This window comes from Chiloscyllium plagiosum, unplaced genomic scaffold (assembly GCF_037043375.1).
Source record: "Chiloscyllium plagiosum isolate Xiang-an unplaced genomic scaffold, Cpla_swu_hap1 HiC_scaffold_12, whole genome shotgun sequence".
In the NCBI taxonomy this organism is placed as follows: domain Eukaryota; kingdom Metazoa; phylum Chordata; class Chondrichthyes; order Orectolobiformes; family Hemiscylliidae; genus Chiloscyllium; species Chiloscyllium plagiosum.
In genome coordinates, this window is record NW_028270150.1 from 43,286,905 (window position 1) to 43,312,635 (window position 25,731).

At 39.4% G+C, this 25,731-nt stretch overlaps 1 protein-coding gene across 5 annotated transcripts in view; it reads right to left on the reverse strand.

Annotated features, from left to right (window-relative positions):
* Positions 1–10,384: 10,384 nt before the first annotated feature.
* The window catches only part of cd247 (CD247 molecule), a 147,243-nt gene continuing 131,896 nt past the window's right edge, over positions 10,385–25,731 (reverse strand). For all 5 annotated transcript variants that reach the window (XM_087992730.1, XM_087992727.1, XM_087992729.1 and 2 more), the window contains exons 4-8: positions 21,817–21,906; positions 20,716–20,748; positions 17,702–17,758; positions 16,990–17,028; positions 10,385–12,901 (exon numbers count right to left, since the gene is read on the reverse strand). In XM_087992730.1, the coding sequence (XP_087848856.1) occupies positions 12,818–12,901; positions 16,990–17,028; positions 17,702–17,758; positions 20,716–20,748; positions 21,817–21,906 (303 nt within the window). In that variant the 3' untranslated portion in view covers positions 10,385–12,817. The remainder of the gene's footprint in view (positions 12,902–16,989; positions 17,029–17,701; positions 17,759–20,715; positions 20,749–21,816; positions 21,907–25,731) is intronic.

Sequence of the window (25,731 nt, forward strand, 5' to 3'; positions counted from 1 at the left end):
ATCCAACTCAGCCATTTACCTCAAACCTACATTCCAACTAACCCCAATAAACCATTCAATCCGTTGCTGAACAAGAATCTACCTAGTCTTAAAAATATTCAAAGTCTGTGCTTCCACAACCTTTTCAGGAATAGGGTTCCAAAGACTCATGACCCTTAGAGAAAATATTTTGCCTAATTTCATTTTTAAATGGGCAACTCATGGATTTTAAACAGTGAGCCTTAGTTCTAGATTCTCCCATAAGCAAAAATATCCCCTCCATATCTTCCCTGTCAAGACCTGTAATGTTTTTGTGTTTCAATCAAATTGCCTCTTACTATTCTCAATTCCAGTGGATTCTGGATTAGTGGTGCTGGAAGAGCACAGCAATTCAGGCAGCATCCGAGGACAGGCAAAATCGACGTTTCGGGCAAAAGCCCTTCATCAGGGCTTTTGCCCGAAACGTCGATTTTGCCTGTCCTCGGATGCTGCCTGAATTGCTGTGCTCTTCCAGCACCACTAATCCAGAATCTGGTTTCCAGCATCTGCAGTCATTGTTTTTACCTCAACTCCAGTGGATATAAGCCTAAGCTGTGCCGCCTTTCCTCATAAGACAGTCTGCCTATTCCAGTTATCATCCAGAAAACCTTCTCTGACAGCCTCAAATGCATTTACGTCCTCTATTTGGACCTCAGTTTTTCAATCTTATCTGAAAGTTGGAACCTCTGATATTGCAGCACTCCTTTTAGTACTGCATTGGAGTGGCAGCCTTGATTTTTGTGCTCATGGTATAGAATTGGACTTGAATCCAGACCCTTATCATTCCGAGGTGAGAGTGATACCAACCAAGCTACAACTGATAACCATCTTCCCTTCTTTCATAGCATCTAAAAACATTAAAGACTGTTGTGTTTAAAAAAAAAATCAATAATATTTTCTTACATGAAGCTTTTGTCACCATGCCCAGTAAACTCCCTTAATTATGATTCCCCTGCAAGGCCAAATTGCACAGAGGACATAAGTTAAAATATGAAGATTGGCTGACCCCTATCAAATCTACTCTGTCCAAATGCACAACTATTCACGTTTGGAGCAATCTCATGAACAAGTTGGGCCAAAGGATCTGTTTTCATTCTGTAGAACACCATGAAAACAGACCCTTTGGCCCAACTTGTTCATGCCACCCAGTTTTCACAAACTAGTCCCATTTGCTTGCATTTGGTCCATTTCCCTCCATACCTATTCTATCCATGTACCAATATTTTTCAAATATTTTTCAAATATTTTTCAAATATTTTTCAAATGACAAAATTGTACTCGTTTCCACAACTACCTCTGGCAGCCTGTTCCAGACACCCGCCACACCCAGTATGAAAAAAAACTGCCCCTCTGGACTCTTGTATCTCTCATCCTAAACATCTGCCCTCTAGTTGCAGACTCCCGGACCATAGGGAAAAGCTGTTGGCTATCTACCAACAATTCTCCCATTTCAGTAATTCAACAAGGCCAAGCAGCTGCATTCTTCTGAAACCGCAGAATCAATTCTTAAGTGCCAAAGAGTAACTGTGCTCACAAGTATCCAACCTTTGCACCTATAACTTTTGATTGGAACCTAGGAGCAGAATTACGACATTTGGCCCAATGAGTCTGCTCTGGCATTCAATCATGGCTCATGTGTTTCTCAACCCCATTATCCTGCCTTCTCCCCATTGCCCTTAATCCCATTACTAATCAAGAACCTATCTATTTCTGTCTTAAAGAGACTCAGTTGGCTTTTACAGTCTTCTGTGGCAATGAGTTACACAGATCCACCACCTTCTGGCTGAACAAATTACTCATCAACTCAGTTCTAAAAGGTCATCCCCTCACTCCATGGATGTGCTCTTGGGACCTAGTGTCTTACTAGTGGAAACATCTTCACATCCACTGTATCCAGGCCTATAAGTATTCTATAGATTTCAATCAGATTACCCTCTTATCCTTCTAAATTCCAATGATTACAGACACCGAGTCCTCAACTGCTCCTCATATGTCAAGCCCTTCATTCCACAGGATCATAGGATCATTACAGAGTGAAAGCAGGCCATTGGCCCATCAAGTCTGTATTAAGCCTCCGAAGAGCATCAAATCCAGACACACTCCATCCCTGTAATGCTGCAATTACCTGCTAACCTACCTAGCCTGCACATCCTTGAACATTATGGGCAATTTAGCATGGCCAATCCACCTAACCAGCTCATCTTTGGACTGTGGGAGAAAACCAGAGGACCTGGAAAAAACCCACACAGACATTGGCAGAACATGCAAACTCTATATCGTTTCCCAAGGGTGGAACTGAACCTGGGTCTGTGGCACTGTGAGGCAGCAGTGCTAACCATTGAGCCATCATGCTGCCCCATAATCCTATGCATCTTCTTTTAACCCCCCCCCCCCCCCCTCCCTCCCTCCCTCCAACGCTAGCATATCCATCCTTTGGGCCCAAAATTACTATCAATACTCCAAATTCAGTATGATCTAACCCCAGTACAGCCTCAGCAATATATCCCTGTTCTTATATTCTAGCTCTCTGGAAATGAATGTTAACATTACATTTGCTTTCCTAACTGCCAACTGAACCTACATTAAGAGTAATCCTGAACTAGAACACCTAAGTTCCTTTGTGCTTCAGATTTCTGAAGCCTTTTCCCACCCTACCAAAGTGCATAACCTGTCTTATTTTACCACATTATATTCCACCTGCCACCTCTTTGCCCACTCTCCTTGCCTGTCCAAGTCTTTCTTCAGTCTCCCCACTGCCTGTCCCTCCAACTATCTTTGTGTTATCTGCAAACTTACCAAAGATGCCCTCAGTTCCTTCATTCAGATTGTTAATTTGTTTAATATGAATAGTTGTAGACATGCAAAACTCCACTAGTCACTGGCTGCCATATTGAAAAAGACCACTTTATCCCCATTCTCTGCCTTTGCCCGTCAGCAAATCCTCCATCCATTTACTTGCCCTTAGCACCAGAAGCTCTTACTTTGCAACCTCCTCTGTGGCACCTTGTCAAAGACCTTCTGGAAATCCAAATAGATCATGGCTACTGACTCTCCTTTGTCTAACTTGCTCACTATCTCCTCAAAGAATGCTAACAGATTTGTCAGACATAACCTCACCATGGTGAAGCTGTGCTGACTCAGCCTTACTTTATCACGTACCTCCAAGCACTTCACAATTTCATCCTTAATAATGGATTGTAAAATTTTACCAATGACCAAGGTCAGGCTAACTGGCCTATAATTTGCCATCTACCTCTCTCCCTTCATAAATTTCTTGTTCAATGCCCCTGCCATTTCCTGGTTCCCTATAATTATTTCCCTAACCTCGCTCTCTATGGGGCCTATGTTCATTTTGGCTTCTCTTTTTCATTTTATATATTTAAACAAGCACTTGCTATCCATTTTGATGTTACTTTCTAGTTTACCCTCAAAGCGTATTTTCTCCCTCGTTTGTCATCTTTTATTGGTTTTTAAAACTTGCCCAATTCTCTTGTTTACTTACAATATTTGCCACATAGTATGATTCTCTTTCAATTTGTATGTAATGTTAACCAAAGGCTTGCCTTTCTGGGAATTCTCCTTCCTTACTGAGAAATGTCTTTGCTGTGAGTAATGAACTATTTTCTTCAAAGCCTGCTGTTGTTTAGTGATAGTCTTTGCTGCTAAACTCCTTTCAGACCTTTGGACAGAGCTCTCAAATGTTAATGTTGATCTCTCCCTCTGCACCTTCTCTTCAGCTACAGCACTGTATTTTGTTTTCTGTTCTGCTCCCCTGATGCATTTTATATGGTACAATCTGCCTGGATAGCATGCAAAACACTTTTCACTGTATCTTGGTACATGTGACAATAATCAATCAAATAAATAAGCTTCAGCCAGCTCTGTCCCCATTCCTTTTTAATTATCCTTAATTAAATTATGACAGCTGTTTTCAATCCAAATTCTTCTGCCTCAAATTGAATGCTAAATTTTGTCATGTTATAGTCACTATTCCTTGACAGGATCTTTTATTCTGATCTCATTTATTAAAACTACCTCTTTCATGCAATAAACTGCTTTTCACATTACATTGTAATAACTTCTGATGCATATTTCATATGGGAAATATCTTGGAGTCCTCTCAGATTTATCCTTCTCCTACCATCGGAAGATTTTCTTTTAGGTTCGCAATTGCTGAAAATAGCCATAAGCAATATGTGTTGGCTATCTTGATATGTTTGTTTCATGCTGTCCAATAGACAAAGCTGTGCAATTAGCTAATCAAAAACGTTTAACCAGTACTCTACTACATTACAACAATAGTCTGGTCTGGTCTTCATGTCACAGGTAGTAGGCCAGTTGTGGTTCTGTTCATAGCTTATCTTTCCACCAAAACCCAGCTAAAGCTGTGGGGGGCAGATCTTGAATAGAAAATCTCAGTTAAAATGCACATTTTAATATCATCAACAGTGGAACAGGGAGGTGAATGATGCATGTGTGCATATTAATTGGCACACCGCTGAATAAAGATTGTCAACTCACGAAGATTGAATGGCTACAAACTGTATGTATGACCACATGTTAAGAGATGATGTGCAGTCCTCCACCAGGGACACCAAAAAGCTGTAAGACAAATACCATTGAAAGCAAGTCTGAACCTGACAGTCTGTATTATAAATCTGTATGTATGCAGTGGATACTGACTGGTAACTGAACTGTTGGAAGTTTGGCAGAAGTAGCTCCCCACCAGCATTCATGACTCAGCAGTCTTTTGTAAGCTCCACTCAGCTACCATCATTTGAGAAATGGGCTATAAAAGGTGCCTCAAATGTAGGTGTAGGCTATTTCAATTTGCCCCGACTGGGAACTGCACCCATTGGGATTGCCACCCTTGTAGTTGAAAGCACAAACGTGAAAAAAATTGCATAAATGTCTGAGCCTAGAATGCCCTGAAAGGAGAACCACCGTAATATTTTAGGAGCCGCTGAGATAATAACTTCAATATTGCTGCTCTGAATTAAAAAAAAAGACTTACTCCTGGGAGGAGGAAAGTGCACTTTGTGTACTTTCTGGAAGGGAAAATCAAAAATTGAATCACCAATATGATCACTTCACTCTGAGAAGAAGAGCAGTCAGACATGGACCTGCTGCAGATACAGGAAATGGAAGGGAGGGAGGAATTACAATTAGGAGGGAAGCTATACTCAGCAAATTCTTGGAGTTGTGGGCCATTAAGCCCCAACTACTAATGGACTTAAATTAAGTGATTAAGAGAGATAGTTGATGCCATAATTTTAATTTTCCTGAATTCTGTAGATTCAGGGAAGGTTCCATTAGAATGGAAAATAGCAAATGTTTTTCAAAGGAGAGAGATAGTAACAAACTAGAGGCCAATTGGATTAGAAGATGTCATAGGAAAGATGTTAGAAACTATTATGAAAGACATTATAGTAGGCAACTTAGAAAAAGTCATGGTAATGTGGTAAAGTGAACATTGTTTTGTTAATCTATTAAGAGTTCTCTAAGGAAGTAATGTCTTGTGGCTAAAGGGAACCAGTGCATGTGCTCTGCTGACATTTCCAGAAGGCATTTGATAAAGTGCCAAAGGTTATTGCAGAAAATAACCTTTGCCATATTGGCATAGACAACTAATGTTTCCTATTAGTTGGTGAGAGATCAGGCATTCGAGGTAATTTTCTGGGTTGTAAGATTAAAGGGGTGGTGTGCCACCGGGATCAAGCTGGGGCCTCAAATTCTTACAATATAAATAAATCGCTTGGATGAAGGGACTGAAAATGTGCTTCTAAATTTGTTGGTGACATAAAGATAGGTGGGAAATTATATTGTGAAAAGAACATAAGGAGGCTATAAAAAGTTAGAGTAAATGAATGGGCAAAGATCTGGCAAAGGAGCGTAATGTAGAAAAAAAGGACGTTTTGGCAGGAAGAATAGAGAGGATGCATGTAATCTAAATTGAGAGATTGCAGAGCTCTAATATGCGGAGGGGTCTGGGTGGCCTAATGCATGGATTTGCCAAAGGTTAATATGTAGGTTTTAGCAAGTAATTGAGAACACTAATAGAATGTTAATTTTTGTGACAAGGTGCATTGAATGCAAAAACACTGAGGTTATGCTTAAATGCAGGGCATTTGTGACACCATATCTGGAATACTGTGTACAGTATTGATCACTTATTAAAGGAAGGATGTAAATGTGTTGGAGGCAATTCAGAGGGGATTTATGAGATTAATACCCATAATAAGTGGGTTATCTTATATGGAAAGTTTTAACAGGCTAGGCTTGTATGGTAATTTAATCTAAACATCCAAAGTCTTGCGTCGTAACAAGTCTTGACAGGGTGGAAAGAATGTTTCTACTTTTAGGAGAATCTACAACTGTGTGCTACTGCTTAAAAATAAGGAGTTGATAATTTTTGAAAAATAATATTGGTAAAGAGAATCTTCTGAGGTTTGAGAGTCTTTGAAGCTCTTTTCCTGAAAAAGCATTGGAAACAGTCTGAATATGTTTGAAGTAAGTGGATTCTTAATGAGGAAGGGCATGAAAGGTCATCAAGCATGTTTGTTTGCTAATATAATGGCCAATTGGATGTAATGAATGGTTCATGACTCTATGCCTTCAGCTTGATGGCAACCAGTGGGTCACAATCATCATTGCTTATGCTTCACTCTCAATTCTACTGACAAGACAAGGACCTCTTTTATATGGATCTGCATTCTGTATGGATAGTCACCCCAAAACAAAACAGATTCCACTGGCAAATTTTAATGCTAGAATTTAATGCAATTCCTGTCTGGAAAGACAACTTCAGGAAAGAAGTCTGGAAATCAAATATTAACAGTTTCTGCCTCCTCTGAAATGATCATGGACTTACCATCAGAAACATACACTTTGTTCTTATTAAGGTAAATATAAGACAACATGGAAGCTGATCCAAGCGCTGGCACCTCAGTGACTGGAAGGATATGCACATCACCTATTGCTCCAGCATTGGCCTAATGCATTACCCTGAGGGGATAATTCACGAAGCCTGGCAAACTTCATTCTCATTTCAAGGAGCTGACAATAATGACGATGACAACAGCAAATAACAATAACATTCCACAATGAATTAGCTACATTTGTAACTCCCTTTATAAATGTGTTCTTACCTTTCCTCCATTATTGCAGGTGATTTGTCTGAAAGTAACACATCACAAAAATAAAGAAATAGATTTTTAAAAAAACTTGGAACACAGGTGAGATTTGATATGCAGATAGAATATGACCAAGGAAGGACTTATTAGTTTAGGCAATGATAGAGATGTAGATCCTGGAATTTATTTAAACGACCCAACCTTTAATATTGGGAGATAGAATAAATTGTTTTTGTTTTGGTCACAGCTATTAAATTGTGAGCAGCATTTTCAGAGCAGTTTCTTATATGTGGATTGATCTAGAACTTCCAAAGTAAGAATTGGCTCATTAGTAAGAAGCAGAGAATAGGTGTAAATTGGTCTTTTTCATACTGGCAAGATATTACTAGTGGAACATCACAGGGATTGGTGCTGGGACCTCAATTGTTTACAGTTTATATAAATGAATTAAATGAAGAGATGAAGGTGCGATTAGATTAGATTACATTACAATGTGGAAACAGGCCCTTCGGCCCAACAAGTCCACACCGACCCGCCGAAGCAAAACCCACGCATACCCCTACATTTACCCCTTACCTAACACTACAGGCAATTTAGTGTGGCCAATTCACCTGACCCTGCACATCTTTGGACTGTGGGAGGAAACCAGAGCACCCGGAGGAAACCCACACAGACACGGGGAGAACGTGCAAACTCCACACAGTCAGTCGCCTGAGGCGGGAATTGAACCCGGGTCTCTGGCGCTGTGAGGCAGCAGTGCTAACCACTGTGCCACCGTACCGCCCACAATTGGTTGCTGATAGGAAAGTAACTTGTGAAGAAGACACAAAGTGATGACAAAAACATTAAGGTAGGTTAACTGGGAAGGGAAAGATGCGGCAAATTGATTATAATATTGGAAATATAAAATTGTCCATTTTGGCCGCAAATAAATAAACTAAATTGTGAGGGATTACAGAACTCTGGATGCAGAGGGAACTAAGTCTCCTTATGTACGAATCACAAAAGGTTAGTTTGTAGACACAAGTAATTATTGGAATCTTATAACTAATCCAACTTATTTGAATACAGATTAAGGAGGTAACGCTTCAGTTATAAGGGGCACTACTGAGTATGCAACTGGAGTACAGTGCACAGTATTGGTCACCTTAATCAAAGGAATTATGTAAATGCATCGGAGGCAATTCAGAAATGGTTGACTAAACTAATATGAACAGACTAAACTGGAATTGGTAGGCTGTGTTGTAAGGAAGGTTTAGACGAGCTGATCTTGTATCCACGAGAATTTTGAAGAGTAAGGGATGACTTTATTGAAACAAAATCCTAAGGGTTTTGACAGTACATGCAGAGATGATGTTTCCTCTTGTTAGCAAATTATGAAGAAGGGTCCACTTTAAGAATTGGGCTTGTCCATTTATAACAGAGGTTAAGTGAAGTAGTTTTGGAGTATCATGACTGGAACTTTCTTCCTGAAGAAGTGGTGTAAGCAGAATCCTTGAATACTTTTAATGTAGACTTTCATAGATTCTTGTTAAGCAATGGGTTGAAAGATTATCAGGGATCAATGGGAATGTGGATATGAGATTACAGTCAGAGCAGCCAGTTTATAGAACATAGAACAATACAGTGCAGTACAGGCCCTTTAGCCCTCGACGTTGTGCCGACCAGTGAAACCGATCTGAAGCCCATCTAATCTACACTATTCTATTATCATACATATATTTATCCAAGGACCACTTAAAGTTGGCAAGTCTACTACTGTTCCATGTCCTTACTACTCTCTAAATAAAGAACCTACCTCTGACATGTGTCCTACATCTATCACCCCTCAGTTTAAAGCAATGTCCCTGCGTGCTAGCCAAGGAAAAAGGCTTTCACTGTTCACCCTACCTATTCCTCTGATCATCTTGTAAGCTTGTTGATGGAAGCTTAATGAAAGGAAGAGCACTCTCAAGGGCCTGAATGGCCTATTTCTGTTCTTGGTTCATATGTATGTCTGTCATGGAGCTCTTAATGAAAAGATTTATTGTTTCCAGCTTTACAGTTACAACATCAGCCTGGCAGGAAGAGTCTCAAGGACAAGCTGCTTGAGTACAGAAGTTGGGAGGTCATGTTGCGGCTGTACAGGACATTGGTTAGGTCACTGTTGGAATATTGTGTGCAATTCTGCTCTCCTTCCTATCAGAAAGATGTTGTGAAACTTGAAAGGGTTCAGAAACAATTTACAAGGATGTTGCCAGGGTTGGAGGATTTGAGCTATAGGGAGAGGCTGAACAGGCTGGGGCTGTTTTCCCTGGAGCGTCGAAGGCTGAGGGGTGACCTTATAGAGGTTTACAAAATTATGAGGGGCATGGATTGGGTAAATAGACAAAGTCTTTTCCCTGGGATTGGGGAGTGCAGAACTAGAGGGCATAGGTTTAGGGTGAGAGGGGAAAGATATAAAAGAGACCTAAGGCGCAACTGTTTCACACAGAGGGTGGTACATGTATGGAATGAGCTGCCAGAGGAAGTGGTGGAGGCTGGTACAATTGCAACATTTAAGAGGCATTTGGATAGGTATATGAATAGGAAGGGTTTGGAGGGATATGGGCCGGGTGCTGGCATGTGGGACTAGATTGGGTTGGGATATCTGGTCGGCATGGACGAGTTTGACAGAAGGGTATGTTTCCATGCTGTGCATTTCTTTGACTCTATGTGCCCAACCAAATGTCCTCTTCACTGGTCTTCATTTCTAATTTATTATCACTTAAAGGCTTGGTGGTCTGTCTTGTTTCATATTTATATTTTATACTGTTAGCTGATATTTGGCTTGTCCAATTACCTAACAGAACAAATGAACTAGTCAGCTTTTGTGCATCACAAGGAGGGATTATTGATGACACCAAGCTAACTGTTTCCCTTCTCATTCTGACAGAAGATTAAGATGCAAACTGAAATCGTGACTTTTCAAAGCTGTCAAGCTTATATTGTTTGCATCTTGTCTATTTCAGAATTTAAACTATTCAGTGTAAATGCATCTATTTATAATACATCCTCTTGCGGTAATGCTTTCTTCGCTCATGATGAATTTACTATCAAGCATCCTTTTATTACTCTAACTGTTCTCAAAATTATATCAATTTTGGCGTGGTTTTGTCTACTGATGGAAAAGCCACTGGGCTTCACAAAGAAGGATTCTCCCACTAAACTGCCCTAGGGCTAAAGAATCAAAAGATTATTAATATACAAATAAACCTTGATAACTACTATTTAATACAGAAAAATAGACAGGCATTACAGACAACATTACATCTTAAATACATGAAATTGTAAAGTGAACAATGGTTAAAATTTCCTTTAAACAACCATAAAACAAAGCAAAAAGAAAACTCATCAGTTAGGCCCACATTCAAAATAAGTTAACAAAAATTGCCTCCTGGATTTGTTCAAATTGTAACAATCAAACAGCGAGTTACATTTCTTGAGAAGGAAGATTATCTGTTCATTTCCTTTTATAGACCTTCAGGTAGTGCATTCATTTCAAAACTAGAAACTAATTGCACAGTCTAATAATGTGGTATTTAGTTTGTTCGTGAATATATTACTTTATAACAAACTTTTTTTTTGACTGTGCATTCAAAATACAATTAAGATTATGGTGAATTAGGTGTAATTTTTAGACAATAAAGGAAGCTACTTTACTAGGCAAACAGGACCTTATTTCCAGGATAGTAAATGAAACAATGTTGGTTAATGGACATCAAGGTAATTAGTAGTAGCTGTAGTTGAGTCAGTTTGTTCTTATGAAAATGTTACCCACACGCAGAAACTGAAGCTTTGTAACTTGCTTTGATCGTTAATGTAACCACAATAATAATTGAATTTTAATGCACAGAAGGAGGACTTCAGTCAAAGCATGCTTGTAAGAAACATAGGAAATTTACAGCACATTAGGCACACATCATGTTGATCCTGACAGGAAGAAAAAGACCCATTTGGCCTAATCTCACTTTCCAGCTCTTAATCTGTTAACCTGTAATCTGTGGAACTTCAAGTGCATATTGAAAAATTATTTAAGTGCAATAAGGATTTCTACATTGTTTACTCTTTCTTACAGTGGGTTCCATACTCCCAATTTCCCTTTGGGTGAAAAGCATTCTCCTCAACCATCCTTTAATGCTTTTGCCAATTACTTTAAGTCAATGTTATTCATTATTGACCTCTCTACTGAGAAAAATAAGTCTTTCTTTTCACTCTATCTAGGGAGGTCATCATTTTGTACACCTGAAATAAATCTCTATTAACTCTGCCAGTTCCAAGGAAAACAACCCCAGTCTATTATACCCTGTAGCAGTTATTTGAAAGAGCAATCCTGCTTCACCACCTCTTAATAACACTGATGTCTTTCCCTTTCAAGTAAATATTTGTGAAAGTCATTATTGGCTCTGCTTTCGCAACCTTTTCAGGCAGTATATTTTGGATCTTGATAACTCATTTTTAAAAAGTGACACTCGCACGAGCTAAGTAGCCATTCCTGTATTGAATACATGGGCAGCAACTACAAAACTTGGCCAAAGACCATGAGTAACAGAAAAACTTAATACAGTATAAAGGAACACAACCGTGAAAACTTTGGGTGATCTCAAATGATTATTACTTTGCTTTTTCTTCATTTTGGAATATCCCTGATCATCTAATTTTGAATAAATATATTTTCATTAAAATGTATGTTCGTGTTGTATATATTTTTTTACTTTGTAAGCTATGATCAAAGTCTAAATATTGAAATAATGGAGGGATTTAAAATTAACTTTTAAATTTCTAGCCAAACTAAAAGCTTTATCAGAAAGTTTAGCCCTAAATGAATACCTATATGTGCTGAAATCATTTGCTTAGAAATAATCGTGATGTATTTTGCATTTAACAATGTTAACATTTAGAAGACTCTGGGTAAATTATGTTTTGCTTCTCAACCCAAGCACTTCGCTTTGTTTCAACAAGAAAAGTGAGACTAGATACTGCCAGGTAACATCTAAAAACCTAATCTCAAACAATATAACCGCAACTTCTACAATCTCATTGAAGTGTAAGAATTCAGTGGATAGCTAAAACAAAATGTTTACAGTTAAAACGATCATGTTACTTTGCATTTCTAATGGTATTTACACGACTCCTTATCTGTAGGTGTTTTAATACAAAACTAATGCAAATATGCCTGTTCAGATTGAATTTTAATTATTTTTCAGAAAAAGGATTGAAAACCCTAATTCTATTTTGATACTATCTCTTTACATTTTGTCCAGTTAGAGACCATTTATCATTTAAAATACCTATTTCCATTTAGTTATGTATGTTGCCTTTATTTTTTCGTATTGCATAGATTCAGTAAGCCTATGCAAAAATACAACCAAAAAAACTTTCAAAGATGTGTGTAGACTTAATCTATTTCATATTACCTGAAAAACCTCAATCAAAATAAATGATCCATAGAGGAAAATAAAATTTCAGGCCTTGAAACATCTCTCAGAGTGTTGCCTTTATGGTGATATTTTTAAATGATGCAAATGTTTTTTTAAAAAAAACTGGATTTTTCAAGAACAATTCCAAAAACAGCATTATCTTTGGTGCATGTAAAGTGGAGTTAATCCTAAAGGTATTCATGGTGTTCAAACATCAATCATAGAATCTCAGCGACGAGGAGGTGGAGGCACAGCTGGTAATTGCTGCATTTGCAGATGGTCATATGTGTCCTGCGTAGCTGCACTCAGTCCCTGCAAAATAGTTCCATGAGATTCTTAGCTCATTGGGTATATCAAAAGGAATTTATTTCCCGAAATACACTTCGCTCTGCAGAGATAATACCATGGCACCTTTCAAGAAATCCAGACTTGTAGAGAAAGTTGGTCAAGGATACCTAATTTTTCAGCAGATAATTCTTATGCATATAACAACCTGCCAAAGCACAGGATTACAGAACATTGCTTTAAGTTGTTTCTATTTTTAATTTTTCTTTATAAAAGGTCAGATTAAAAGTTTTGTCATGAGCATCACTGTTGAACAGTGATGCAGCAGAGAGTGCATAAGTCAGAAATTTGGTATGAACAGGCAAGAAGATGCTGTTTTATTCCCTTTGTAAGTATTGGTTCACTGACTAGTATTTCAAGATTTTGACCAAGTTGAGGACTTAAAACGTGTTAATGAACAGATGTAACAAACTGTAAAGTGGACATAAATAACAGACCAAGGATTGGTTAAGCAGATTGTGTGGCTGGACGATGATGTGTAGACTTTTGTGGATAGCAATACTAAAAAGTGAACACACCTATGATAAATGTCTCCATCTCGAATCTCTAGCTTATGAATTATTGGACTGCACTGCAAGTTGGCATAAGGAAGGGAAGCAGTATCTAGGCAGTTTACTCCAGACTTCAGACATATCTCTTGGAGAGGTGCAGGTTTTGAATAGAGTTGCTATAACAATAATATGCTGTGTAATGGGGGAAGGGCATCTTCAGAGGGTGAGGAATCATAGAAACTAATCCTGTCCAACAACATTGATGTATTTGTTACATTTAAAGATGGCAGAATGCCTGAAATGTTAACCAAATGTCAAGGATGCCAGAAAGTGGGAACTAAATTAAAGAACAGGATTTTGAGAACAGAAAACTCTGAGTTATTACCTGATCCACATACAAATTGGCATAAGGACAAACAAGTTAAGAAGGTGAACAGATCACTAAGAGTAATGTGAGAAAGGCAAGTTCCATTTTATTCACCATTGACACCAGTACTCGGGTGGAAAAGCACTTTTGACCAAAAGTACATCAGGAAGTGGTCAGCACGTAGTGTCCTTGAGACCCAGCAGGAAAAGGAGAGGGTGGATCCTGTCATGTGGTTCCCTGAGCAGACAGTGAAAATCATTTGCCAGAACTTTTCAACAAGCACCAAGAAATCACTTGACTGGTGGTGAGATCCTTTATGCATGCCCAGACTCTCTGCGCCACTGCATGCTGCCCTTGAAGTGGTTACAGGGCCTAAAGACTGTCACACATCTCCTTCTGAAATGTGCCTAAGCAAAGGAAGTCTAGAGAAAGATGCAGTGTTTGTCCTGAGCAGCTCTGTGAATCAGGACTCGGTGCTGTATAGTCTGTTTCTTGGGACGCACACTGAGACAAACACTGACTTTGCCTGGAAGACGATCAACTCAATGAAAGACAGTCGTTGTCTGCCTGAAACTTGTTGGTCTTCCAGCTGAAAAAGTAGACCCTGACTGAGTGTTGCAGACTGGCATATTCCAAAGTCCAGGACTACATGCCACAGGATGCACTAAAGCTTGGGGAAACACACAAAACTACAGCAGTAAGAGACAACATAAAACTAAAAGAAAAAGCACTTAAAACTGCAAAACAAAAGCCTGGTCAATCGGAAAGGTGCAAAGGATGACAAAATGTATACAGCTACAGAAAGCGGGTATGAAAAAAATGCAATGGATATCCAAGTTCAACACAAAAATGTTCAATCATCAGGAAAAAGAAAATGGTTGCTAGCAATATGGATCCCTTGGAAAGTGATAACAGTGATATTGTCAGTGAAATGGTGAACAAACTGAATAATTTATTTGTATCATCAGAACTGACAGTGGAAAAACAGTTGAATCTACAGATATTAAAGGAAGATAAGTTTGAATCAGTGATTTAAAAACTAAGTAAAATAGCAATATTGAAGACTATAATGACACTTTAAAAGTCACAGATGTCAGCACCAGATGATTATATCAAAGAGTTTCAAATAAAGGTGAAAATTGCAGGTGTCCTAACATTACCAAAGTTCAGTCAATTTGGAAACTGTGAATTTAGATTGAAAATTGTGTCAGTCCTTAAGAAACGAGGCAGTAAAAAACCAGTTGTCTAAAATCTGACCTCTTCGAAATTTTCAGCTGACCAGAGAGAATCAGCCTGGACTGAAACAGTAGGAGATGCCTGATGAATCTGAATAAAAGTTATGAAGGGGTGACCACATTAATAAACAGGAGAATTTCTAAGATTTTTAGTTACTTTGCTTCCAGAAGCAATTTGATAAAATGCCTCATAGAAATGTGGCTACAATTGAAGCCGATCGAATCTCATGCTTGGTTAGATGATGGGGTAGTGGTAATGTCACTGAACTCGTAACTCCAAGGGCCCAGATTCTGTGGTCAAGGGTTCAAATCCCACTATGGAAGCTGCTGGAATTTAAATTAAGTTAATTTATCTGGGATTGAAACCTAGTCTCAGCAATGGTGACCATGAAACTTTCAATTGTTGTAAAACCCCATCTGGTTCACTAATGTCTTTCAGGGAGGTACATCTGTCAGCCTTATCTGGTCTGGCCTACATGTGACTGCAGACCCACAGTAATGTGTTTGATTCTCAACTAACCCCTGAAATAACAAGCACCTCTCTTTAAGATCAAGATGGACAAGAACTGATAGTGTTGCCAATGACATCTACATCCCGTGAAAGAATAAAGAAAAGGTTCCCAGATGTGAAGGGACCGACCGGGTAGCTGCTAGTTGAATGTCTAGTTCAAGGGCACATTATCTAGAGATTAGGGCTGTACTTCGCAGGGGTGAAATTAGGAGTTGGCTCCAACATATAAAGGGTGGTAGAAATTTGAAACTCTTCTGCAATGGCAGTTGGTGCTGAATTTATTGTTACATCTATCAACCTTAGTTTTAAAATTTTGTTAGCCAACAGTACCATGGAAAATAAGAAAAGAGTTAACCCAAAGTACGGCCATATTTCTCAAAAAAGTGAAAGAACTGTTGGGGACTAAATGGCCTAGCCAAACAGATTTCCATTAAAGGCTTCTAGATGACCCATCCTTTACAAAAGTGGAAACATTTGCCAGAATTTGTGTATGTGAATTGTATGTGCTGTCTGTAACAGCAAAACGTTGGAGTGGTATACTGCCTTTAACATAGTCAAATATTCTCAGGAACTTCACTGGAACATTATCAACTAGAATTTGGCACATCATTTAAAGAGCTATTGGCCATGAATTTCTAATCAGAGCTGGAAGCCAGGTTGGTAGGATGCCAGGAAAGTGGATAAGTGCTTAGGATAGCTCAAAGTACTGGTTAGGGCAGGAGGGGTCAGTGTTATTCCTGGCAGTGGTGGTGGTGGACGGGATGGGGGGGGTTGTTGTTAGGCTAACTCAGGGGGTTGTGAGACAGTGACTCAGTTTAATAGTTACTCAGGGGTAGGATTTGAATCCTTTAACCTTTCCTTGCGAAACATTCAGTTTAATGAGTCAGAATCCTCAAGTCTCTGATATTAAGGGGCTTTTTCAGAGGGTTTCAGATGCAGGGGAATTGTCCATCGAAAGTTTCAATTTCCCACAATTAATTGCATCAGAGACTCAATATCATTTTGAAGTACAATTTCAATCTATACTGCTCCAACGACTGTCTGGTCTTCAGACATCCAGGCCGTTTATTCAGATTACCTAAATATTGGTTTGAAGAGCTCTTAAAGAGCAAATTTGCAGAGGTCTATGAGTTTCCAAAATTTAGGGACTCAGTAATTAAAGGCAGGACAGGGATACAAAAGCTTCTGGAAATTGTAAAGCTGTATGAGGTTAAAGAGCTTGGGAGTTGCGAGGCTAAGGAGAAATTTGAAATGAGGATTAGAATTTTATGATTGAAGTGTAGTTCAACTTAGAGCATGTATCAGTCAGAAAGCACCTGGATTCTGGGTGAACGGGACGATACAAGTTAGGACAAGTCGATATATAATAGAAGATGGAAGGGAGGCTTACTGGTTTACGTCACTCATAACTCATCTTTAAAAAATAGTAACTCCAGTCATTACTTTCTTACCTGGTAAATGTCATTCCCTCCCTTGCCTCTTCGCTTCGGCTGGGGAAGAAAAACATATATGTTGATTAATTCATTCATCCCTAATACATATATTTTTAGGTACTTCGCTAACTGTCTGTGCTAAATTTCATGCGAACACATTTAACGATAGGTTTTCCAAGTCCTTCCCTGTAAGCAACACATTGCATGCTGTGAGCATATACCAAATAGTCAGAGTGAGGGACAGGCAAAGTCTTTGGATAATATAATTATCTTATTGAGCTGGCATTCCACAGTGTAACTCCAGGGTGTTTCTAATTTGGATTACTCTGCAGATTGTACATACATGTAATAAGGGGGTATGTATGTGTATAAACCCTGAACACTACCTGCACAGGAGACAATGATCTGTGTAGCATTTGTACTGGAGATGTAGATCATTCAGATTTGCAATTTTTATTCAGTTACCAGACAAATTAAAACTGCCACCTTTGACACTAAAATAATTCATTCCTTCCAAATCTAGCACTTTTGTTCAGCTGACACAGTTTGTAACATATACCCAAAGCAAGATATGCACTATCAGACCTGATTACACTAACTTTTACAGTACTGAACAATCGATTGAGTATTTTATGTGTAACACAAGTAAAAGTATACATTTATAACGGGACATGATTATTTACAGAATTTACAGTAATCTGTGGATAGGATCAGTACGCTCATATCATACCTGCTGAGTTGGTTTGATTTCACCGTAAGGCTCACTTCTGTTCTTAGGATTCAGTTTCTGAAATCAAAATAAATTTTGATCTTCAGTTGAAATGCTGTTTAATTACAAATGAATGCACCAGTCATTATGGTTTTCTATTTAGTTATTAAAGGATGTGCAAAGGAGATGCAAGCTGGGTTTTGTTCCACAGAACTTTATTCAGCACCTCCCTCTAATATGGTCACAAGTCACAAGCATTGGTTTATGCTGCATTCGTCCATGACACTTCCTAGATGCTGCAGATAACTGACTGACTAAAAGTTAATAAGGAATATTGCTACAAGTGTCAATAGAATTAAGAGGTTTTTTTGAGCAGGTTGGATGGAAGGCTTTAGTTAAATGTTCAAACATCTACCCAATTCTATCCTGCCTCAAATCAACCCACATCCAAGTTCAATGGCAAAGGGTCTGGGACACCAGCATTAACCTCGCATGAGAAGTTCATTTATTCAGATCAACTCATCAGATTCAACACTTCAATTTCAACAATTATACATTTAATAGCTGCTGGTTGAATTTCCCAGAATCCTGCAGCTGAAGAGACAAGTGAATTAACAGATCCAGAGATAAATATCTCTCCAGCACTTGAGTATATCGTGGAAAGCAACCCAACCTAATCACCCCACAATCACCCACACTCTGTACTCTCATCAACCATCATTGGATCTCTCCACACCACATGGTCTCTTCAACCCGTCCATAACCTTTTCCTCACAATTTCCTCAAACCATAAGCTCTTAAGATCATCTTTCCCCATTACAAATCCATAAATCTTCTTCACTCTCCCAATGTTACTACGCTTCCCACACGTGCCTTCCTATCCATGAGCTAAGCAACCTCTCAATCTGACTGATAGTCGGCTGAAAAACATTGACAATAAATTCAGTAGGACAAATGCATTACTCATGGCCTCTGTCTTACCCTATAATTATCAGAATGACATTGGGGTAAGTTCTTCAAGGTGCAATATCTGCACTCACCTCAGGGGCCTATATGGTGGTTAATAGTTTTTATATCAAAGTCAAACCATACTCCATTTAATCAAATTGTAAACATATCTGCCATTACATGGGATCATGTGTATACAATCCATGGATAGAAGATGTTGCTGTTTCTCATTATTTACAATTCAGCAGCACATGGTCATTAGAAGTCTATCAAATTCCGTAGCAGATGATTCAGTTGTATCTGAAGACTTTGTGCCAGCGAAGTACAGTTATGTTTTAAAAATATAAGTTATAATCATTCCTCAACAGGGGGAACAGAAAATAACGGTAGAACAGTTACACAATATACGATACAATACAGCACAGGAATCTTGGCTTACCAAGCCTGTGCCAATCCCTAATCCTCATTTAGGCTCACTACTTATTGCCCCTGCATGGTTTCTATCCCTCTGTTCATTTCCTGTTCATGTGTCTAGCAAGATCCGCCTCAAACATTGCTAATGTGCCTGCTTCCATCATGTCCACTGGCAATGTATTCTAATACCCTCCACTCTCTGGCTGAAACATTTACCCTGCACTTCTCCCTAAACTTGCCCCTCTCACCTTGAACCTGTGCCCTCTTGTAGTTGACCCTTCCACCCTGGGAAATACCCACCCTATCTGTGTCTCTCATAATTTTGTAGACCTTTACCAGGTTGCCCCTTACACCTTTCTAGTGAAAAGAATCCGAGATTCCCAACCTCTCCCCATAACTAAAACTTTCCAGACCGGGCAACATCCTGGTAAACCTTCTCTGCACCCTCTCCAAAGCATCCACATCCTTCTGGTAGTGTTGGAACCAGAACTACATGCAATATTCCAAATGTGTTTTATACGACTGTATCATAACTTGTCAACTTTTATATTCGATATCCTGGCTGATGAAGGCAAGCCTTCTGGACCACCTTACCCACTTGTGTTGCTACTTCCAGGGATCTCTGGACCTTATACCTAGATCCCTCTCTATGTCAATGCTTCTGAGGGTTCTGCCATTTATTGTATAATTCACATCTGAATTTGCTCGTACAAAATGCATCACCTCACATTTGTCGGGACTAAACTCCATCTGCTATTTCTCCATCCAAATCTGCAATCTATCCAAATCCTGCTGTATCTTCTGACAATCCTCCTCACTATCTGCAACTTCTCCAATTTTGGTGTCATCTGCAAACTTACTAATCAGCCCACTACATTTTTCTCCAGTTCTTTATATATTATGAACAACAAAGGTCCTAACACTGATCCCTGCGGAACACTACTAGTTACTGATATCCATTCTGAAAGCTCCCTTCACTGCTACTCTCTGTCTTCTATGCCCAAGCCAATACTGTATCCATCTAGCCAGCACAACCTGCAACCCATGAGACTCTACCTTCTGTACTAGCCTTAGCAAATGCCTTACTAAGTCCGTGTAGACAACATCCACTACCTTTCCCTTCTCCAAACAAACTCAACCATGTTGGTGAGACATGATCTTCCCCACATAAACCCCTGCTGCCAATCATTAACAAGTCCTTTCACTACCAAATGTGAATAAATCCTGTCTCAGTACCTTCTCCAACAGCTTTCCCACCACTGACATCAGACTCACTGGCCTGTAATTATCTGGATTATTTCTGTTTTCCTTCTTAAACAAAGGAACATTAACCATTCTCCAGTCCTCCAACTGTGCCTGAGCTGAAAGAGGATGCAAAGCTATCTGTTAAAGCCCAGGTTAACTTTCCTTCCTTGCCTCCCACAGTATCCAGGGATAGATCCAATCTTGCCCTGAGAATTTGCCTACCTTAATGCATTTCAAGACATCCAACACATCTTCCTTCCTTATGTTGACCTGCTCAAGAGTATTAACACATCTTTTCCTAACTTCAACATTCCTCACTTCCATCTCTTTAGTGAATACTGATGTAAAGTACTCATTAAGGATCTCACCCATTTCCTCTGGCTAATTGGATAATCATGGCTAATTTCTTAAAGCCGTATAGTACTTACGGAATAGGTGTCATTATAAGCAGCACCTTCTCTCTGTTAGAGAAAAAGAACAATGAATGATGATAATTTAATAGCATCCTGTTTTAAAACAAAAGTTAATCTTTTTCATGCATCAAATGAGGCTTTCAACTTCCTGGACTTGTTTCAACTGGTAAACATTTCATTGTGTGCATCAGAATCCCAATTTGCTATTTTTGGTTGAATATGATTGTAGGTTGTATCTTACTTGCAACTTCATAAGTATCTTTTGATCCTTGCATGCTTCTAGTCTTTGTTTTACGTAAAGTTAATTATTTTATCCATCCTACTTAGTAGCAGTTTTGCAATAAAGTAACCTTTATTTTGTTTAAATGTAAAGATTTACTACTGTTGTTTTTAAACTGAATCACTTGTGAATGAGAAGAGGGTTCCAGATACACACGCATTCTCAGCTCATGGGCCCCTTTAAAGAAACACCGCTATACGGCCATAAAAAGCGAAAATAAATATTTTCCAATAACATTTTGCAAGTTCTTGGAAATAATGCACTTGAGTTATTTTGAAAATATTGAACCGTTACAACTCACTAAATAACTAGCTGTGCAATGTAATGTAGGAATTTCACTTGCAGAACGTTGTACACTCATGCTCTCCTGTCTCCCAATTAGTACTGTTTATGGTGGTGATGGTGTTACAGTTCATTTTGAAACATAGGTTGTAGTCTGGATCTATGGACAGTGATGGGTAGAGGTACTTAAATTCCTTTCCATCACCTGGCAGAAATGTTTCTTGCTCTTACTGCTTGCCGTTAACTTGAGTGAGAAGGATTTTCAGACAGATACACAACCTGTTTGATCATGTTATAACACTTTGTGGCCATCAAGTCCTGGGGTGGGACTCCAGCCTGGGGTTCAAGTTCGGGGGAAGGAACAGCACCACCAGACGTCTGCAGTACTGCCATAGTCTTATGTAAATAACAATTGCAGATTTTAGCCTAAGCATCCCAGAAATTGCAACCTCAACATTTAGAAGATTCATTCTGAATTTCCTGTTATAAAATAGTCCTTTGTCTGCCTTTGGAATTGGTTCTTATTTGTTAAAATATAAATAAAAGCAAAATACATGTTTTGTTCCAAATCCAGCCTCTGTGTCCTGGTTCCTTTTGTTAAAGCCAAGTTGGGAATATGGGTCTTGATCTCTCTTCTGCAAGGGCTGCAAAAATAATAGAAGCTCTGATTACTCTGACAAATATCTCAAATATAATCTATTTTCTCAGAGGTTCAGATCATCATGTTAACCATCCAAATATTATCCTTAGTATCATGTTACTCTGTTGATTATTTTAAATTAATAAAAGACTGAAGTAGTCAGCTGAGAAAGTTAAATAAATCTTAAGGTATGTTTTCAAAGTGACCCAAGACTGTAAGATGTTGACTTCTAATACTAATGTTGTGTCAAACTTGATAGTCAAAATATTCGCCAGATCACTTAAATCTCCTGCAGAAAAGCTTTTGTCAGAAGACTGGCGTTAGAAGTTATTCCAATCCTTGCTTTTCAGATGATCATTGGGATCTCCGAAAGTCAGAGATTTGCACTGTGTGCTGTTATGTGTTGATTAATTGATTGATTGATCCATTGACACTATCTAACTTACTGGGAAGACCAACTGTGGAAGTTCTGTCTTGTCAGTACATTGCCTCTGCATCACCAAGAACGGCAAAGTGCCTGTTTGCGAAGTGCCTACATTTCATCTAGTCATCATTTGGCCTGAGGTTGACCTGCAAAGGATCTTTTAGGAACCTTGGTCCCCAGAAGTTAGGTGTGAAGTCCCTGCAGCAGGTGGATACCCCTGATGTCCCTCGATAAGTCTGAACTATGGGACCAATAGTAGCCACTGCCTTGTGCACCTGCCTCAGAAAAGTCAGAACCACTGGAGTGGAATCATACAGACAGCTAGTGATTGATTCAAACACGCACCTCCTTACAATGGAATGGGTTCAAGAAGAAAAAGCTTCTGCCCTTGCTCTGGATTTAATCCATTTGGCCAAGAGGGAGATGCAGATGCTGCCCAGATCCTGCCATGACTCCGCAGCCAAAACAAATAGGACCCTTCATCCTTAACTTTGTCTAGGTGGGATGGTGTTGAACGACAACACTTGAGATAGTAATTTATAGCCCAGCCTGGTTGATGTATGGGAGATTGTCTCTGATAATAGCATTGGCATTCTATTTGTCAAACACCAGCCAATATGATACTAACCCACAAACATCTGCCTTCCCAAATGGTTATTTGAGGGTTAGATCATATTCCAACAAGCAGATAGCAAATGGGAACCCCTCAAATAAGATGTGTAGATCCTCTAGCATGATGACTGGAGCTGCACGTATGTGTGCCTTGGAATGAGGACTTTCAGTCAACAGACAAAATTGAAAAGACAGCACTGATCTACCATGAGCAACGTAAGTACAAATTGAAATTGATGTTCTCAAAGAGACTAGATTAGCCAACAAAACAATAATATGTGAGGCACATTATATCCTCAATTATCCACTGGCATGGCAAAAGTTCCACTGAACACCTGTGGACATGGAGTGGGTTTCAATGTCAAAAAAAAGTTTGATGATTGAGATGCTTTTGTGACCCCTGATCACCTTCTATCTATTCGTGAGCACTTATGGAGCAACCTTGTATCCAGTGCTCAAAACATCAGCGATATGGAAAAGAGGTGACTTCCCTTAGGGGACTTTAATGCAGGAGTTAGATCAGGGGATTTTTTTTTGTCAAATATGTGTCAGTCATCATGGTATTGGTAAAATAAAAAAAAATAGACAGCAACAATCAAAATGTTGTGCACAGTGTGGTCTGTGAGTTCCTAATACTTTTTTCCAGGGCCAAGATCAGCACAGGCTCTGGGTACTGGCATGAAGCTGACCTGATAAACACCAGACAGTGAGATCTGTCCAGCATTCCACACAACTACATATCTATGACAGTGCAGAGTGATACTGGTCACACACTCATCACTAACAGGGGCAAGGTACAACCAAGGAAATTATGCAAGTCCAAATACAATGACTTGTCACACCTCAATATTCCATGTAAAACAGATGACGAGTGTCAGAAATTCTCACAGGGTTTTTAAGACCAAGCATGCAGAAGTTATTCCGGTCTAGTAAAAATGCAGCTCACCTGACTTACAACCTGTCTCCTGTACTGAAAGCACATTTCAATCTCATGCAGCCAACATAGCCATCCAGATGTCAGCAAGTTACATCCTTTTAACTTCTTCCATGGGATATCAGTGTTGCTGGATAGGTCAGTATTGATTGCCCAGCCCTAATTATCCCAGAGAAGTTTGCGGGATTAGATGCGACTGTCAAACAGGCTACTGACCCCATTGCAGAAAGGACATTTCTGAAAAAGATGGCCTACCAGTTGAGCTGCTCAAATATGAAAAGCTTCTCTGCTGCTATATCTCCTCCTCCTCCGCTGCTGGAGAAAAAGCTGTACCCACACCATGTGTGTGACACAAGCATTTGGTTACACAAGAACAAAGGCAATTGAAGAGATTCGAGTAACTACCACAGCATCTCACTCCTCAGCATCACCAGAAAAGTATTGGCTAACGTTGTGCTAAGAAAGCTGTAATGATTTGCCATGAGATTATACTTGATGCATAATATGTTTCCAGAGTAGGTAGATCCATAGCAGTCTTAACCACCTCGGTCAGCTTCAAGAGGCAGAAACAGAACAACAAAGACCACTTAATTTTGATTTTATCAATCTCACCGTGAATTGGTCAGGGGTCAACTGGATATTAGAGAAAATTGCTGGTCCTTCCCTGGTAACCTGAACAGCAACATTTATCTAGCTCTTCCTCCTGACAGATTTGTGATCAAGAATGGAATGAATTAGGGCTATGTTGTAGTCCCTGCTATTTTTCTACCCTCACTGTTCTACTGCCTGATCCAAACCTATGAGATGGAAACTTCCTGAATCTATCAAGATTGAAAACAAAGTCAAATATGCAGTATGTGACAATCTGAGAATTTCTCTATGTGGATGGAGCTGCACCCATTGCCCAGACACAGGAGCTGTTGCCAAGGCTCAAGGTGCCGTTCCTGTGTTGCGTTCACATATGCCATCAGTTTCCAAGAAAACAAATTCTAGGACATAACATTGCACCTCTATCAGTGATCAGACTCAACCACACACTTTTGAAAACATTTAGTTAATTCTGCTGCCTTGGATCAACAGCTAGACAACCTCCCTATAGTTGAAGTTCTTAGTACATGCATTGGAATGATAGTTACCATTGTGGGCTGACTAATTAAACAGCCATATGGTTACAACAAACTGATGTGAACAATTGAGATAAAGTCATAGAGTCAAAGAGATGTACAGCATGAAAACTGACCCTTCGGTCCAACCCGTCCATGCCGACCAGATATCCCAACCTAATCTAGTCCCACCTGACAGCACCCAGACTATATCCCTCCAAACCCTTCCTATTCATATACCCATCCAAATGCCTCTTAAATGTTGCAATTGTACCAGCCTCCACCACATCCTCTGGCAGCTCATTCCATACATGTACCACCCTCTGTGTGAAAAAGTTGCCCCTTAGGTCTCTTTTATATCTTTCCCCTCTCACCCTAAACCTATGCCCTCTAGTTCTGGATTCCCTGACCCTAGGGAAAAGAGTTTGTCTATTTATCCTATCCATGCGCCTCTATAAGGTCATCCCTCAGTCTCTGATGCTCCAGGGAAAACAGCCCCAGCCTGTTCAGCCTCCCCCTGGCAGATCCTCCAACCCTGGCAACATCCTTGTAAATCTTTTCTGAACCCTTTCAAGTTTCACAACATCTTTCCGATAGGAAGGAGACCAGAATTGCATGCAGTATTCCAACAGTGGCCTAACCAATGTCCTGTACAGCCGCAACATGACCTCCCAACTCCTGTACTCAATACACTGTCCAATAAAGGAAAGCTTACCAAACGCCTTCTTCACTATCCTATCTACCTGCGACTCCATT